The following is a 13,862-nucleotide window of genomic DNA, read 5'->3' as shown; positions in this document are numbered from 1 at the left end:
TGACTTGGCTATGATTGTGAACGTGGCATATCTAAATCCCTAGCAATGTTTTGTTTCTTAACAGTTTTTTTTCTGTTTGTGGTATTCTGCATTATTAATTTGATGTTAGTGGTTTCCTTATTAGTGGAATTTGTCACCTAAAAAGAATCTGATGACTAAATAAAATAAATAAATGGGTGATCTTACTAGGCATATATGCATGTTTGCAGAGGCAACATAGGAGTATTGTACAATTCCATGAATGGTTAAGGGCCACACTATATGTAAGGCATCTGTGCAATAAAATCTCAGGTCTACAGAATGAAGAAGATCATAACCTTAACACTATGTGCTAAACTAGCAGAATAAACTAGGAGATATATTTTCATACCTCTCATTTGGCCATTTGAGGAGTGCTATTATTCCGGTTTAAGGCAAAACCTAGACTATTTGTCTTTATTTATAAAATGTGTGTGTGTGTGGGGGGTGTTTCTGTGTGTGTAACTGTGTTAGGTACAACAGCAAAATTAATTTGTAACATGCATCTCTAAATCTGAGCCACAAAATAACATTAAATTCATAACTACATTAAATATGTACTTTAAATAGGATATAATAAAAATTATAAGGACAATTTAGTAGAAAAATAGCTGCAGTTATTCAAATAGTCATACTGAGAGTCAACAACTTAGAAAAGGGAATTACAGTGATAGTTAACTTATAGTATGTAAATTAAGGTAGGTAATCACAGTAATAGTTAACTCACAGACTGCAAATGAAGGTTGAGAATCATGGTAATAGTTAACTAACAAACTATAAATGAAGGTAGGGAATTACGGTAATAGTTAAGTCTTACAAATCTTGCTTTTTTCCCACTTTTCTGAGAGTTAAAAAAGTTCAGTTACAGGCTTGCTGTTCCTGAACTGTTTGAAAGTTTCTGTGAGGCCATTTTTGCTTGGGCTGAAGGAGGGGCTCTGTGTTCATCAATGGCAGTGACTAACATTGAGCAGCTTCCCTGCCCCCCGTGGAGGTGGTTACTGACTTGAAACTGTAGTTTTATTGGCCACTAGGGGTCATTTCCATAACTCCTTCATCTTCCTCTCTTAAAACCTAGTTGCCTCGTGGTTTGAGCGTCTTTTCAGGCTTGTTGGCTGTTGGTGAAGCACCCTCCAAGAGGAAAAAACGCTGAGAGAAGAAGGAGCCACTTTTGAGATTTTAAGTATTTTTCTCTGTTTATTTGCTAAGTTTTTCTGCATAGCTGCCTAGCTTGAGCATTTTCTGGCTTGTTAAACTTGATTTCTGTATTAGTAGCTGTATTTAGAGCACAACCAAAAGCTGTTTGCTGAATTTCCTGTTTGCACTTAATTTTAAATCGTTTTTTCTTAAAACTTGCATATTTTCTGTCCTTGACCTAGCACTCTTGTGTGGGGTCATTTACTGCACTGTTATAACTTGATATTACTTGTGAACCTCTGCTATCTCTGTAAAAAACAAAAACAAAAAAAAAAAAATCTTGCTTTTTTCCCACTTTTCTGAGAGTTAAAAAAGTTCAGTTACAGGCTTGCTGTTCCTGAACTGTTTGAAAGTTTCTGTGAGGCCATTTTTGCTTGGGCTGAAGGAGGGGCTCTGTGTTCATCAGTGGCAGTGACTAACATTGAGCAGCTTCCCTGCCCCCCGTGGAGGTGGTTACTGACTTGAAACTGTAGTTTTATTGGCCACTAGGGGTCATTTCCATAACTCCTTCATCTTCCTCTCTTAAAACCTAGTTGCCTCGTGGTTTGAGTGTCTTTTCAGGCTTGTTGGCTGTTGGTGAAGCACCCTCCAAGAGGAAAAAACGCTGAGAGAAGAAGGGAGCCACTTTTGAGATTTTAAGTATTTTTTCTCTGTTTATTTGCTAAGTTTTTCTGCATAGCTGCCTAGCTTGAGCATTTTCTGGCTTGTTAAACTTGATTTCTGTATTAGTAGCTGTATTTAGAGCACAACCAAAAGCTGTTTGCTGAATTTCCTGTTTGCACTTAATTTTAAATCGTTTTTTCTTAAAACTTGCATATTTTCTGTCCTTGACCTAGCACTCTTGTGTGGGGTCATTTACTGCACTGTTATAACTTGATATTACTTGTGAACCTCTGCTATCTCTGTAAAAACAAAAACAAAAAAAATCTTGCTTTTTTCCCACTTTTCTGAGAGTTAAAAAAGTTCAGTTACAGGCTTGCTGTTCCTGAACTGTTTGAAAGTTTCTGTGAGGCCATTTTTGCTTGGGCTGAAGGAGGGGCTCTGTGTTCATCAGTGGCAGTGACTAACATTGAGCAGCTTCCCTGCCCCGTGGAGGTGGTTACTGACTTGAAACTGTAGTTTTATTGGCCACTAGGGGTCATTTCCATAACTCCTTCATTTGTCCTCAGAGGAGTGGTTTAAGGCAGTAACTTGTAGTTTATTGGTCATTTTGGGTCATTTCCGGTCTTTTCCAGCCCCCTGCTATAAAGCACGCTTTAGCGCGCATTAGCGCGATTTAGCCCGATTTAGCGCGGAGCTGCTACCGTTGCACACTAGGGCAGCGGCGGTTAAGCAGGTTTAAACTATTCGGGCTACCTAAAGTCCACTCTTCAAATTTTCCCTTAAAACTACCTTCCTCGAACTATACTACTGATCTAATCAGCGTATCCTATAATTAAAAAGATCATCTCTACTTGACTCCAAGTAGACTATTCTCTATCTTTTAAACGTAGCACTTGCTCCTACAGTACTTATTACCTTGATACGGCACTCTTGTCATAGATAGTACCCCAAAAAGGCAACCCCCCATTTCTCGGTCACCCACGTCCCCCGGAATCTTTTTAAAGTTTTTTTTGTCTATTCCTTCTAGCATGTCGAGGGATCAGTTGCTAGTGTCCTCTCCTGCTCAGCTGGTGAACCTGGGAATATTGAGGCAATGTTACAATTGCCTCATGTACACAGACAACCCTCTCCTCCTCCCACAAAACACAAATACATGCGAGAGATGCAACTATACGGCCAAACTGGAGGCTGAGCTCTCTCAACATAGGACTGGCATGACCAGTCAGGAGGAGAAGGTTATCACACACACTATAGACCCAGTCTCACATAGTCCCATTACAACCTCAAATCATACACATAAACACACAAAGACATACTCGGAGGCTCTGATCAAAAATCTACCAAAACAGCAGAGGCCACCAAAGCAGACACCCAAACAACCACCACCTCAGAACACAACACCTGCAACACATAGACCTCACAGTCAGAGTGTCAAACAGTCACAGCCCTTAAGGCCAAACACAATGCCAGACACACTAGTCATTGGTGACTCCATAGTCAGACACACTGGCGTCCGCTCACCAGACTGAGTAAGGAGAAGGTCACAGTAAGCTGCCTGTCGGGCGCTAGAATCCGCCACATAACGCAAGCACTCAGGTCTCTCAACAGCAGGTACAAATATGACTCAGTCATTGTCCACGCTGGTGTAAACGACCTGAGACGCACCTCCTTGGACTACATGAAAAGAGACATTGAGGAGCTCTCTGATTATGTAGCCCAGGCAGGTATGACCCTGACTTTGAGCAGTATCCTACCTTCACCAAGAATGATGCCACAATACAGAGATAAGATGATCAGCTTTAACAATTGGCTTAAACACTGGTGTCATTCAAAGGGGATCCAGTGTCTGTCTGCCTGGGATGACATGCTGGACAAGCCACGCTGCCGCAAGGGACGGCTTGCACCTGTCACCCTGGGATTCCGGATATTGGCAAAGGCTCTTGCCACCCCATAGTGCCTTTTTAGGCAAGGCTCAAATTCTAAACCTACCACCCTAGAACACAAAAAGGAAAAAACTAAGGGTAATGCTGCTCAATGCCAGAAGTCTAAATCTCAAAATGCACGCACTCGAGGCCCTTCTCAGTATGGAGAACATCGATGTCTGTGCTGTGACAGAAACCTGGTTCAAGGCTCCTGAGAGCACCCCAGCGCTATCAGGTTTTACCTCATATCATGCGTTCCGGCCCCAAAATCCGGACAATACCAAGAAAGGAGGGGTATCCATATGCATCAAGGACACCCACACCTCAAGACTGGTGGCAACGCGCAATGCATCGGAGACCATCCAGGTGCAATTAACCATAGGCAAGACTGCTCTGCAAATTGTAGCATGTTACAGGCCACCCTCACAAACTCAGGAACCTCACATGGCCTTCCTGAAAACACTAGATGGGATAAATGTATCACCAAACACCATCATACTAGGTGACTTCAATTACCCTAATATAGACTGGGAACACTACTCAAGCCCAAACACCCTAGCCCAAAAGTTCCTGGAATTCATAAACTCAAATGCCATGGAACAACTAGTCACCATCCCCACAAGAGGAGATAACATACTTGATCTCATCATCACGAACATGGGAGCACAATGTTCAACACCGGAGGTGTACCCCTCACTGGTGAGATCAGACCACAAACTAATCTCGCTGGAGGTCCTCATCCCACCCCACCTGAAATAAAAAGACCACAGTAAAGAACTTCTCAAAAGCCGACTTCACACTTCTAAAGACTAGTGTGGTCTCCTTTAAGGCCCCGAGCCAGCGGAAAACAGTACTCAAGCCGCTGAATCACTTACAAATGCCTTCTACCAGCACCTGCAGGACTGCATGGATAAGGCAATCCCAAGCAAAACAAAGACTTTTTGTACCAAAGGCAAGCGTCCAGTCTGGTGGACCCCAGCCATAAACAAACTCTACAACAAAAGGAGGAAGCTACTACAAGATAGAGCAAAATCCTTAAAAGGTAAGACACCCTTGATCACTATAAGTAAAAACTAAGAGCTCTCATAAAATCATCCAAAGCAAATTTCGAGAGAAAAATAGCTAAAGACTCAAAAGACAATCATAAGGCCTTCTTTAGCTATGTTAGAAACCTGGGAGGAAACTCCCAGATATGCTCAGAGCTAGTTCAAAATGATGTGAAGATTACTGATCCTACAGACATTGCCAACATACTGGCTGACAGGTTCAGTGCAAACTTCTCCCCTCCCCAAAAGGAGAGATATCTATACCAAACGATTGCAGCCCCAAACATCTCCAGCGCCCAAGTGAGAACTGCTCTCTCCAAAGCAAAAACACAGCATCCATGGGACCTGATGGTGTCCCGGCTGTGTGCTCCATGAACTCAATGAGGAATTAAACCCACAGCTAGGACAGCTGTTTAATCAAAGTCTTACCTCTGGATACGTACCCAGGAGTGGCGCACTGCAACTGTGGTACCACTTCACAAAGGCGGTGCCTCCACCGACCCTGGAAATTACCGGCCCATTAGCTTGACAAGCCTTATCTGCAAAGCCATGGAGAGGATCATAATGGACCTCATAAATAAAGACATAGGGAATTTGCAGACTTTGGATCAAACCCAGTTTGGCTTTGTCAAAGGCAGATCATGCCTTTTAAACTTGGTTGACTTTTTGAAACAGTCACCAAAGCCATTGATGAGGAAAGGCAGTCCACACAGCCTACCTCGATCTGGCTAAGGCCTTCGATACAATACCCCACTCGGGTATCATTGAAAAACTCATCAGCTTAAATGTCAACCCATACATCACAAGATGGGTTGCAAACTGGCTGAGTGACAGAACCCACAGGGTCAGAGTTGCTGGCGCCATGTCAGACTCAAAGCCTGTCACAAGTGGTGTCCCACAGGGCTCAGTCCTGGGCCCACTCTTGTTTGGCATCTACTTTTCCAGTACAAGCAAACACAGGAGGGTTATGGCTGACAAAGTTTGCAGATGACTGCAAACTGGGCCATAGTAGAAAACACATCTGACACAGATATCCTTCAGAAGGGTCTCACAGAAACGGATAACTGGTGCCAGAGCCACGGCCTAAAGTTAAATGCCAAAAATGCATAGTCATACCCTTCGGGAAAAACAAGGTTACCCCTAGCTACCAAATAGGTGGCAATCCACTGAGCACAGAAGAAGTTATCAGGGACCTGGGGACCCAGGTTGATAGTAGTCTGTCATTCGACACCCATGTAGCTAAAGTAGTTAGGAAGACCTTCTACATTGCCCACCTTATCATGAAGGGATTCTCATCTAGATCAAGGGAGGTCATAGTCTCCCTTTACTCATCACTCATCAGACCAATGATTGAGTACAATGCCCCATTCAGAATGTATCTGACCCGACACTTGCAGCAGCTGGAGAGCCCACAAAAGTTCCTCACCAAAAGGATAAAGGGTCTCAAAAATCTGTCCTATGCTGCCCGACTGGAAGAACTCGAGCTCTATTCAGTTACCGCTTGCTCAGAGGTGACCTTTGCCTAACATACAAGGCCATGTCAAACCCAGATTTGATGAATATGCTTCACCTCAAAAATCTAGATCCATCAGAGCCACAAGGCGGGAGACTTAAACCTTGACACGGCTATTAATAGGACGTGCTGGAGGGATAGATTCATCACCCAAAGACTCCCTATGCTGTGGAACAAAATCCCGGTACATGTGAGGCAGAGCACCTCGCTGGCCTTGTTCAAGAGAAATCTTGACCAATGGATGGGAGATCGCAGATATACCCCAGGGATTACCTCAGTGTCACTGCTCGACAGAGGCACAGCAAAATAATGGGTATAGTTCCCCATACTAAAGGGGTGGCATAAGCCACAAAACGATGGGCTAGGCTTGTAAATGCCCTCGGGCAGATAGCCTAGTATGAACCTATGAACCTATGAAATGAAAGTAGGGAGTCATGGTAATAGTTAACTTATGGTCCGTAAATGAAGGTAGGGAGTCATAGTAATAGTTAACTTATGTTCTGTAAATGAAGGTAGGGAGTCATGGTAGTAGTTAACATATCGTCTGTAAATGAAAGTAGGGAATAACAGTGATAGTTAATTCGTGGCCAGTAAGTAAAGGTTAGGAATCATCATGAAAGCAAACTTTTAGTTTGTACATAAAAGTAAGAAATCACAGTCATAGTTAACTTATGACATGTAAATAAAGGTAAGGAATCTTGGTGACAGATAACAACTTATAGTCTGTAAATGAAGGTATCAATTCACAGTGATTGCTAACAGGGATTGCTTCAGAAAAGAATAATAGCTGATTCCTGCAGTTTTAATGCACATTCTGGAAATTCCCAGCAGTCTCTCACTGAGAGGAAAGTGAATGTGCAGCCGTAAAAAATTATTTACTTTTAAACAGGAAGACAGAATAAGTTGCTTACAGTCAAGGAAATATACCTGAAATGTGAACTTCCACTAGCTTTAATCACTGTTTATAAGCTGCAGATTTCAATATATTCATTCAAAGGCAGAGGATGATATGTTATTCCACACATATGATTAGCCTGGCATGACACAGCAAGAGGATGTTTTCCCTGAGGATCAGGTGTTTTTTTTTTTTTTACTTTGACATTCCACAAATGGGAAAAAATACGTGTTACTGTAGTGGATATATTCTGTCTCATAGGCAAGTTTCTGCCAAATACCACTTTCAGACTGCAATTCTGACCAGATGGTGTGAGTTTTGAATCATAGTAACAGAAACAGTAAGACACCAATAATATTAATGATGGTCTGAGTTTTGAAACATAGTAACAGAAACAGTAAGACACTAATAATATTAATGACTGTGTGTGTCTGTGTGTGTGTGTGTGTGTGTGTGTGTTTCTGTGTGTGTGTTTCTGTGTTGTGTGTTTCTGTAGCTCTCCCTCTCTGTCTCTCTCCTTCTGTCTCTCTTTCTGTCTATATACGTATATCTCTGTCCATCTAGCTACGGATCCCTTCTCTCCATACATATATACAGAAAGAGGTATTGATATATTAAGTACTCAGATGTAGAGAGGAAACTGGAGAGTGTATCAAAATGATCCTTGAATCAGAACTCAGTTACACTGCTATATTAAAGATACTAGGGTTCTGGTCAAAGTCCAGGAGCACAATATTAAAGAATAATATGCATCATCTGGGAAACAAACCTAGACGATCCAGATCACTGTTATGGGTGTTCTCCCATTAAGCTACTGAAGCAACACAGAACAAGCCAAAGTTTTTATGTATAATTTCTCTCTTGTACAGATGTGGCACACGTGACACCCAAACTTAAATTGATATAAGTTAATTTGTCGTCTGTTTCAGGGAGCATACTGATGCACTCACCTTTTCCTGTCTTAGATTACCTGATGGTTTGTGAAGAGGGGAGGTAAGTGTAATATGTGTGTATAAACTTAGTTCTCTGTGCTCCATGCTATGCTTGGGTTATGGATGAAAAAGTGGTTGGGGACCAGCCTATGCACCTGATATAAAATAAACACTTAAAAGATAAGCATGTTTAAAATATAAATAAATAAATAAATAAATAAATAAAAATGCATAGTTGTACTTCCTCTTTTGTCTTTGGTTTATTGATATTAAAGTGTGATATAGGCTCTAGATATTCAAATATGTTTATGAGTGTTAACTGGATAACATAATGCCTTCAATAAAATATAGTAAAGTTCTTTAAGATGGTCTTCAAAAATACATATTTCATACAGTAAAATGACTTTATCTTGGATGTCAGTAAATAAAGTATCATGAGATTGGCAAACGTCATAAATTATGTTTGCACTATCATTAAAGATGTAGGGGCAATGGCAAAGAGCAGTTTAAACATTAGCGAGTATTTGTCAAAATAAAAAAAATGTAGCCCATTTAATTCTAAAGGGCGTGTCTCATTTCTCTAGGAAGGTCCTTCTGCCATTTGGAGCCACATTGATTTGGCCCATTATTGAAGGTGGCATTACGTTCCATAGCCTTTAAACAAGGTATGTAAAACAACTTGAATTTGTGTCATGATTCCTTACTAGAAAAACAATAGGGCTAGACAGGCCGAACAGCATAAAAACTTCAGAAATTACCTTTATATTGTTATTATATGTTACATTGTTATTATATGTTACTTTCGGGTGACCTCTACCTTATCAATAAGGAAATGTATGATCTATTTTTGGGGGGGGTTTTTGAAGGACTATGCCTGAAATGCTTAGATGGGGCAGCTAACCCTTGATCAGGGAAAACTAAGACTAAAAATAAATAACACTAATATTAAAAACTTAGCGCCTGCTTCAGGAAGCACCTTTTAGTCTTATGGAATAAGTTTCTTTCAGTCAGACTCACTTATTATATTCCTTCAAAAGGGGTAAACAATATTTTTAAAACACAGCACTGTAAACGATAATCTAGCACTGTAAACTAGAATAACCTGCAAAGATATCAAATAAACAGAGAAGTTATTAATTTTAACATTATATAAAAAGTGAAGGAAAGTACCACAGACATAAAATGTCATATATTTCTTCACGGGCACTCTACCAATCATTGCCTTTTATATGTAAATATATTGTTTGATAATTGTGTTATATTTAGTAACTCTAGTTTTGAAGCTATAGCTGGAAAGTTTTTAGCTGGCATTATATTGTTGAGGCTATTTTCACTGACTGCATGAAAAATGTAAGACTTAATTACAAATGGTGGAGCAACGAGTCATTTGTGCTGTATTTACCTTGATACACCCTTCACAATAAAGACTTTGTTTGAGTGTTGCTTTTCCAGTTTTGTCATCATATTATACAGGTCATTGTTCAGCTGTAAAGAGAAAGATACACCAGCTGGTTAACAAACTGATATTTGGAAGAGCACTTATACCTCTTCAGTTGTTCAGAAGATATTCATCATCATCATCAATCTTAAACCTTGTCATTTGCAGCTCATCTGTTACATTCTTCTCTGAAAGTTTTATATAGGATAAGCACATTTACAAATACAAAATGGTGCATTTCTTACTGAAACTTCAGATTCTGTAGAGCAATCCACAACCTCAGCCAATGGAAATGATTTATTTTCAGTTTATTATCAGAACAAAATCTTGTCATACAGTTCTTATTAGATTTGCTGTTTGCATCCTATTAAAACTGTTTTCTGCAATATTTTGATGAAAGGTAAGAAAAAAATGTCTGCCAAGGTATCAGGCTTAATATTGTTAATTTTTTGTATGCCACAACTGCTAAAATCTGACCCATCCTGTAAAAATACAAATGGGTGGTAAACTTAGCTAGCATAACATGGCACTTATAAAGCCAAATAATCCAATTAAGGACATTTATATATTAGTTCAAATACTGCATATTTCTGTGGTAACTTGAAAGCCAAGACTCAATTCTTTTTTAATTTAGTCACTGAACAACTATTGTGTTATTCACAAGCTTTCACTTAGATTGAACAGTGACAGCTACAGTACTAAGGCAAGATTTCTACAGACTGATAAGAGATGACCTGTGTCTGGCATACAAGGTATCCTCCGACCCACTACTGATGGATTTACTACACATCAGCAAGTCAAATGGCATCAGAAATACCAGGTCTAGGGATCTAAACAAACCTGACAGACAGAACCCACACTGTAAAAGTAGCTGACTCCAAATCCAGCTCCAGACAAGTGGAGTACCTCAGTGTTCAGTCCTGGGACCTCTCTTGTTTGGCATCTACTTCTCTGAAGTACAGGCCAACACTAAGGAACTCTGGCTAACAAAGTTCGCAGATGACTACAAACTGAGAGCCATTACTGAATCCCCAAATGATGTGGATACTCTACAAAAGGGCCTTACAGAAACAGATGCTTGGTGCCACAGCCATGGGCTCAAGCAAAATGCCAAGAAATGTATAGTTATCCCCTTTGGGAAAAAACATGTACCCGTGAATTACCACATAGGTGGCAGTACACTGAACACCGAAAGTGTAATAAGAGACTTAGGGACACAGGTGGACAGTGGTCTCACCTTCAATAACCACATCACCACAACAGTCAGGAAATCCTTCTATGTGGCACACCTCATCACTAAGGGCTTTTCATCCAGAAAAAAGGAGGTCATTGTCCCACTGTACTCATCCCTCATTAGACCCATTATAGAATACAATGCTCCATTTGGTATGTACCTCTCAAGACATCTGCAACAACTGGAAAGGCCACAGAAATCCCTCACTAAAAGAATCACAGGCCTAAAGCAGATGCCCTATGCTGACCGCCTTAAAAAACTCCAGCTATACTCTGTCGCATATCATCTACTCCAAGGTGATCTCTGCTTAACAACAAGGCCATGTCAAACCCAGAGCTGTTGGACATGTTACACTTAAAGAAATCCCAATCCCTCAGAGTCACATGCTCAGGGATCTAAACCTTATCATCACAATAAACAAAACATGCTGGAGGGATAGGTTCCTGACCCAGAGACTCCCCGGACTCTGGAATAGATTGCCCATACATGTCAAGCAGAGCACCTCTTTGGCCCTCTTCAAAAGGAACCTTGATGATTGGATGGGAGAAAGGAAATTCACCCCAGGAATCACATCAGTCAGGGGTCCAGGGAAGTAAATAGTGTGGGAAGAAATAGCCAGGGAATTGTTATGGCTAGGCTTGTATAGGCCCTAGGGCTGATAGCCTAGTACCATACTATGAACCTATGAACCTCTTCTACAACAACAACAGAATGGTTTTGGAGGGACTGGTATTTCTTCCAGAGGATACTGTTGCTCTAGAGCAGATTCCCCATCCATGTAAAACAAAGATCAGCCCTGTCCATATTCAACCATAATTTGGATCTGTGAATGGGAAATAATAAATTTATCTCAGTACTGTCTCCTGTACTACTAATGGACTGAGGCAGCTTCTAAATGATTTACCTCATGCATGGGTCCCTTAAGTTATCCATGGTTTGAACCAAGTTATTCCCACTGTGGGTAATACATAATTATGGACCATGGGACTGGGTAAGGCCAATCTAACACCAAATAAGATACATTAATTCAAGTACAAAAAGGGAAACTGGCTACACTTAAAATGGCCCCAAAAGGGAGCTAACCTTGTACTTAGCTATGAACCTATTTAATTAAGTTCCACAAAATGAAGGCCTAGAAGATGTCAGTTTCTCCTGGAATTCAGATTTCCTGGATATTTGTGCATTTTCATTTTTTTCATGGAGATGGATGGCTGCTCATTGCAAATCAAAATATCTAGAGCTGATGTTTTGAGGACTAAGAACACTGCTGAAGTGCTGATCAGCCCATTTAATGTTTTCTGATATATGCAGTACTCCTGTTAATGATGTAACCAAAGCACTGCTTAAGGATTACTGCATTATGACAGCTTGTTGTGTCATTTATTATAATTCTGTTTGTAACGTATTCGTATGGCTTATAATATAATGGCAAAGTTATTGCACTCTGTGGTCTAGTTCTCCCATCCCCACCCCTGTATTTATTCCATGTCACATTTTATTTACCTGTTACAAAATTGTTAAGATAAGAAAAAGAAGCATTTTAATTAAATACGAGTATGAGTTTGAATCAAAATAGACTGAAATGCAAACTTGAACAGATTTTGCCATTTCTATTTGCCATCTCATTTACTGCTATTGAACTCGTGTCACGTGGGATCTCACTGATTAAGATCTCAAAGGTCAGGGGTTTCATTCTTATCCTCTGAGCATTGTCAGTGCAGAGCTGCATGTTCCATCCATGACTTTCTAAGGGTCTTTTTGTTTTGTCTGCCTTCCAAAACATACTGTTTGTCAGCTTACTTCAAACTATCCATATCTATCTATCTATCTATCTATCTATCTATCTATCTATCTATCTATCTATCTATCTAATCTGTCTCTCCCTCTCTCTCTACATATGTACACACACAGACACACACACACACACACACACACACACACACACACACACACACACACACACACACACACACACACACACACATATATGTGTGTGTGTGTGTGTGTGTGTGTGTGTGTGTGTGTGTGTGTGTGTGTGTGTGTGTGTGTGTGTGTATATATATATATATATATATATATATATATAAAAATATATAGGTTTACTATCAAAATGAGGAATGGAAAAATAATTTCCATTCGACACATCGAATACAAAAAACGAAAGTCAAAATGTCGAACAAGTCACAATGTCGAATCAGCTGAACGAATTCAGTAGATTCGACACTGTTGCCGAACAGATCATGTGATGTCCATATAGGAGTTCAGAAGATAAAGGAAACTCGTATACCTAACATCACGTTTTTGAAGGGGGGCAAGCCCCCTTCACCCCCAACCCCCCTGCTAACTATATATTCCAACTCCAAGACCACACTACAGTGAGGAAAGGGTTGAATTTCCCAAACTACGCTGTACCACAATCTCTGTACAGTTTTTCGAGTTTATATTAGCGAATGCACAGTGCATTCACTAATATAAACTTTTGAACACTGAGATGTTCGGCCAGATGGAAATGTGAACATCTGTGTTTCGAGTTTTCCATCTGGGGGCATCTCAACTCGAGATTCTGACATTAAATCAGATATGTGTGTATGTATATATATATATATATATATATATATATATATATATATATATATATATATATATATATCCTTTGCACCTGAAGTTAAAAACATCATGGCTAGATCAGATCACCACTTTAGATTAACAAATTACAGATAAATTTTAAAATTTTGGGGAAAAAATGGGCCAAATCAGTAACACTGTTTCTAGTGCCATGGATGTGGAAGGTAAAGCTGCGTAAGGGTAAATTTCACTGATTTTCTTCAGCTGAAGGTCAGGCGAAGCATAAAATACGTAGAACTACTTCAGACTCATTTGTCGTTTCATTCATTTTCTGATTACCCACTTAGTGCAGTTCAGAGTTGTAGAACAGCTGGTGTCTATGTTAGCACTTACTGTTATACAAAAATAAGCTCTCATTATTGTGGACGCTGCTATGTATGCAGGTGTTACTGTTCATGCACCAAAGCTGGTATGTGCACATCTGCTGAGGTGAGGCCTGCCT

General features: G+C 40.1%; 1 protein-coding gene across 2 annotated transcripts in view; it reads right to left on the bottom strand.

Annotated features, from left to right (window-relative positions):
- BIN2 (bridging integrator 2) overlaps positions 1-13,862 on the bottom strand; it is a 353,798-nt gene that overhangs the window by 105,687 nt on the left and 234,249 nt on the right. For both annotated transcript variants that reach the window (XM_044083439.1, XM_044083440.1), the window contains one exon: positions 9,526-9,608. In XM_044083439.1, coding sequence (XP_043939374.1) covers positions 9,526-9,608 — 83 coding nt within the window. The remainder of the gene's footprint in view (positions 1-9,525; positions 9,609-13,862) is intronic.

Source organism: Protopterus annectens, chromosome 9.part0 (genome assembly GCF_019279795.1).
Source record: "Protopterus annectens isolate FY-2018-M chromosome 9.part0, PAN1.0, whole genome shotgun sequence".
NCBI lineage: Eukaryota > Metazoa > Chordata > Ceratodontiformes > Protopteridae > Protopterus > Protopterus annectens.
This window is presented reverse-complemented; position numbering and strand designations above follow the sequence as displayed.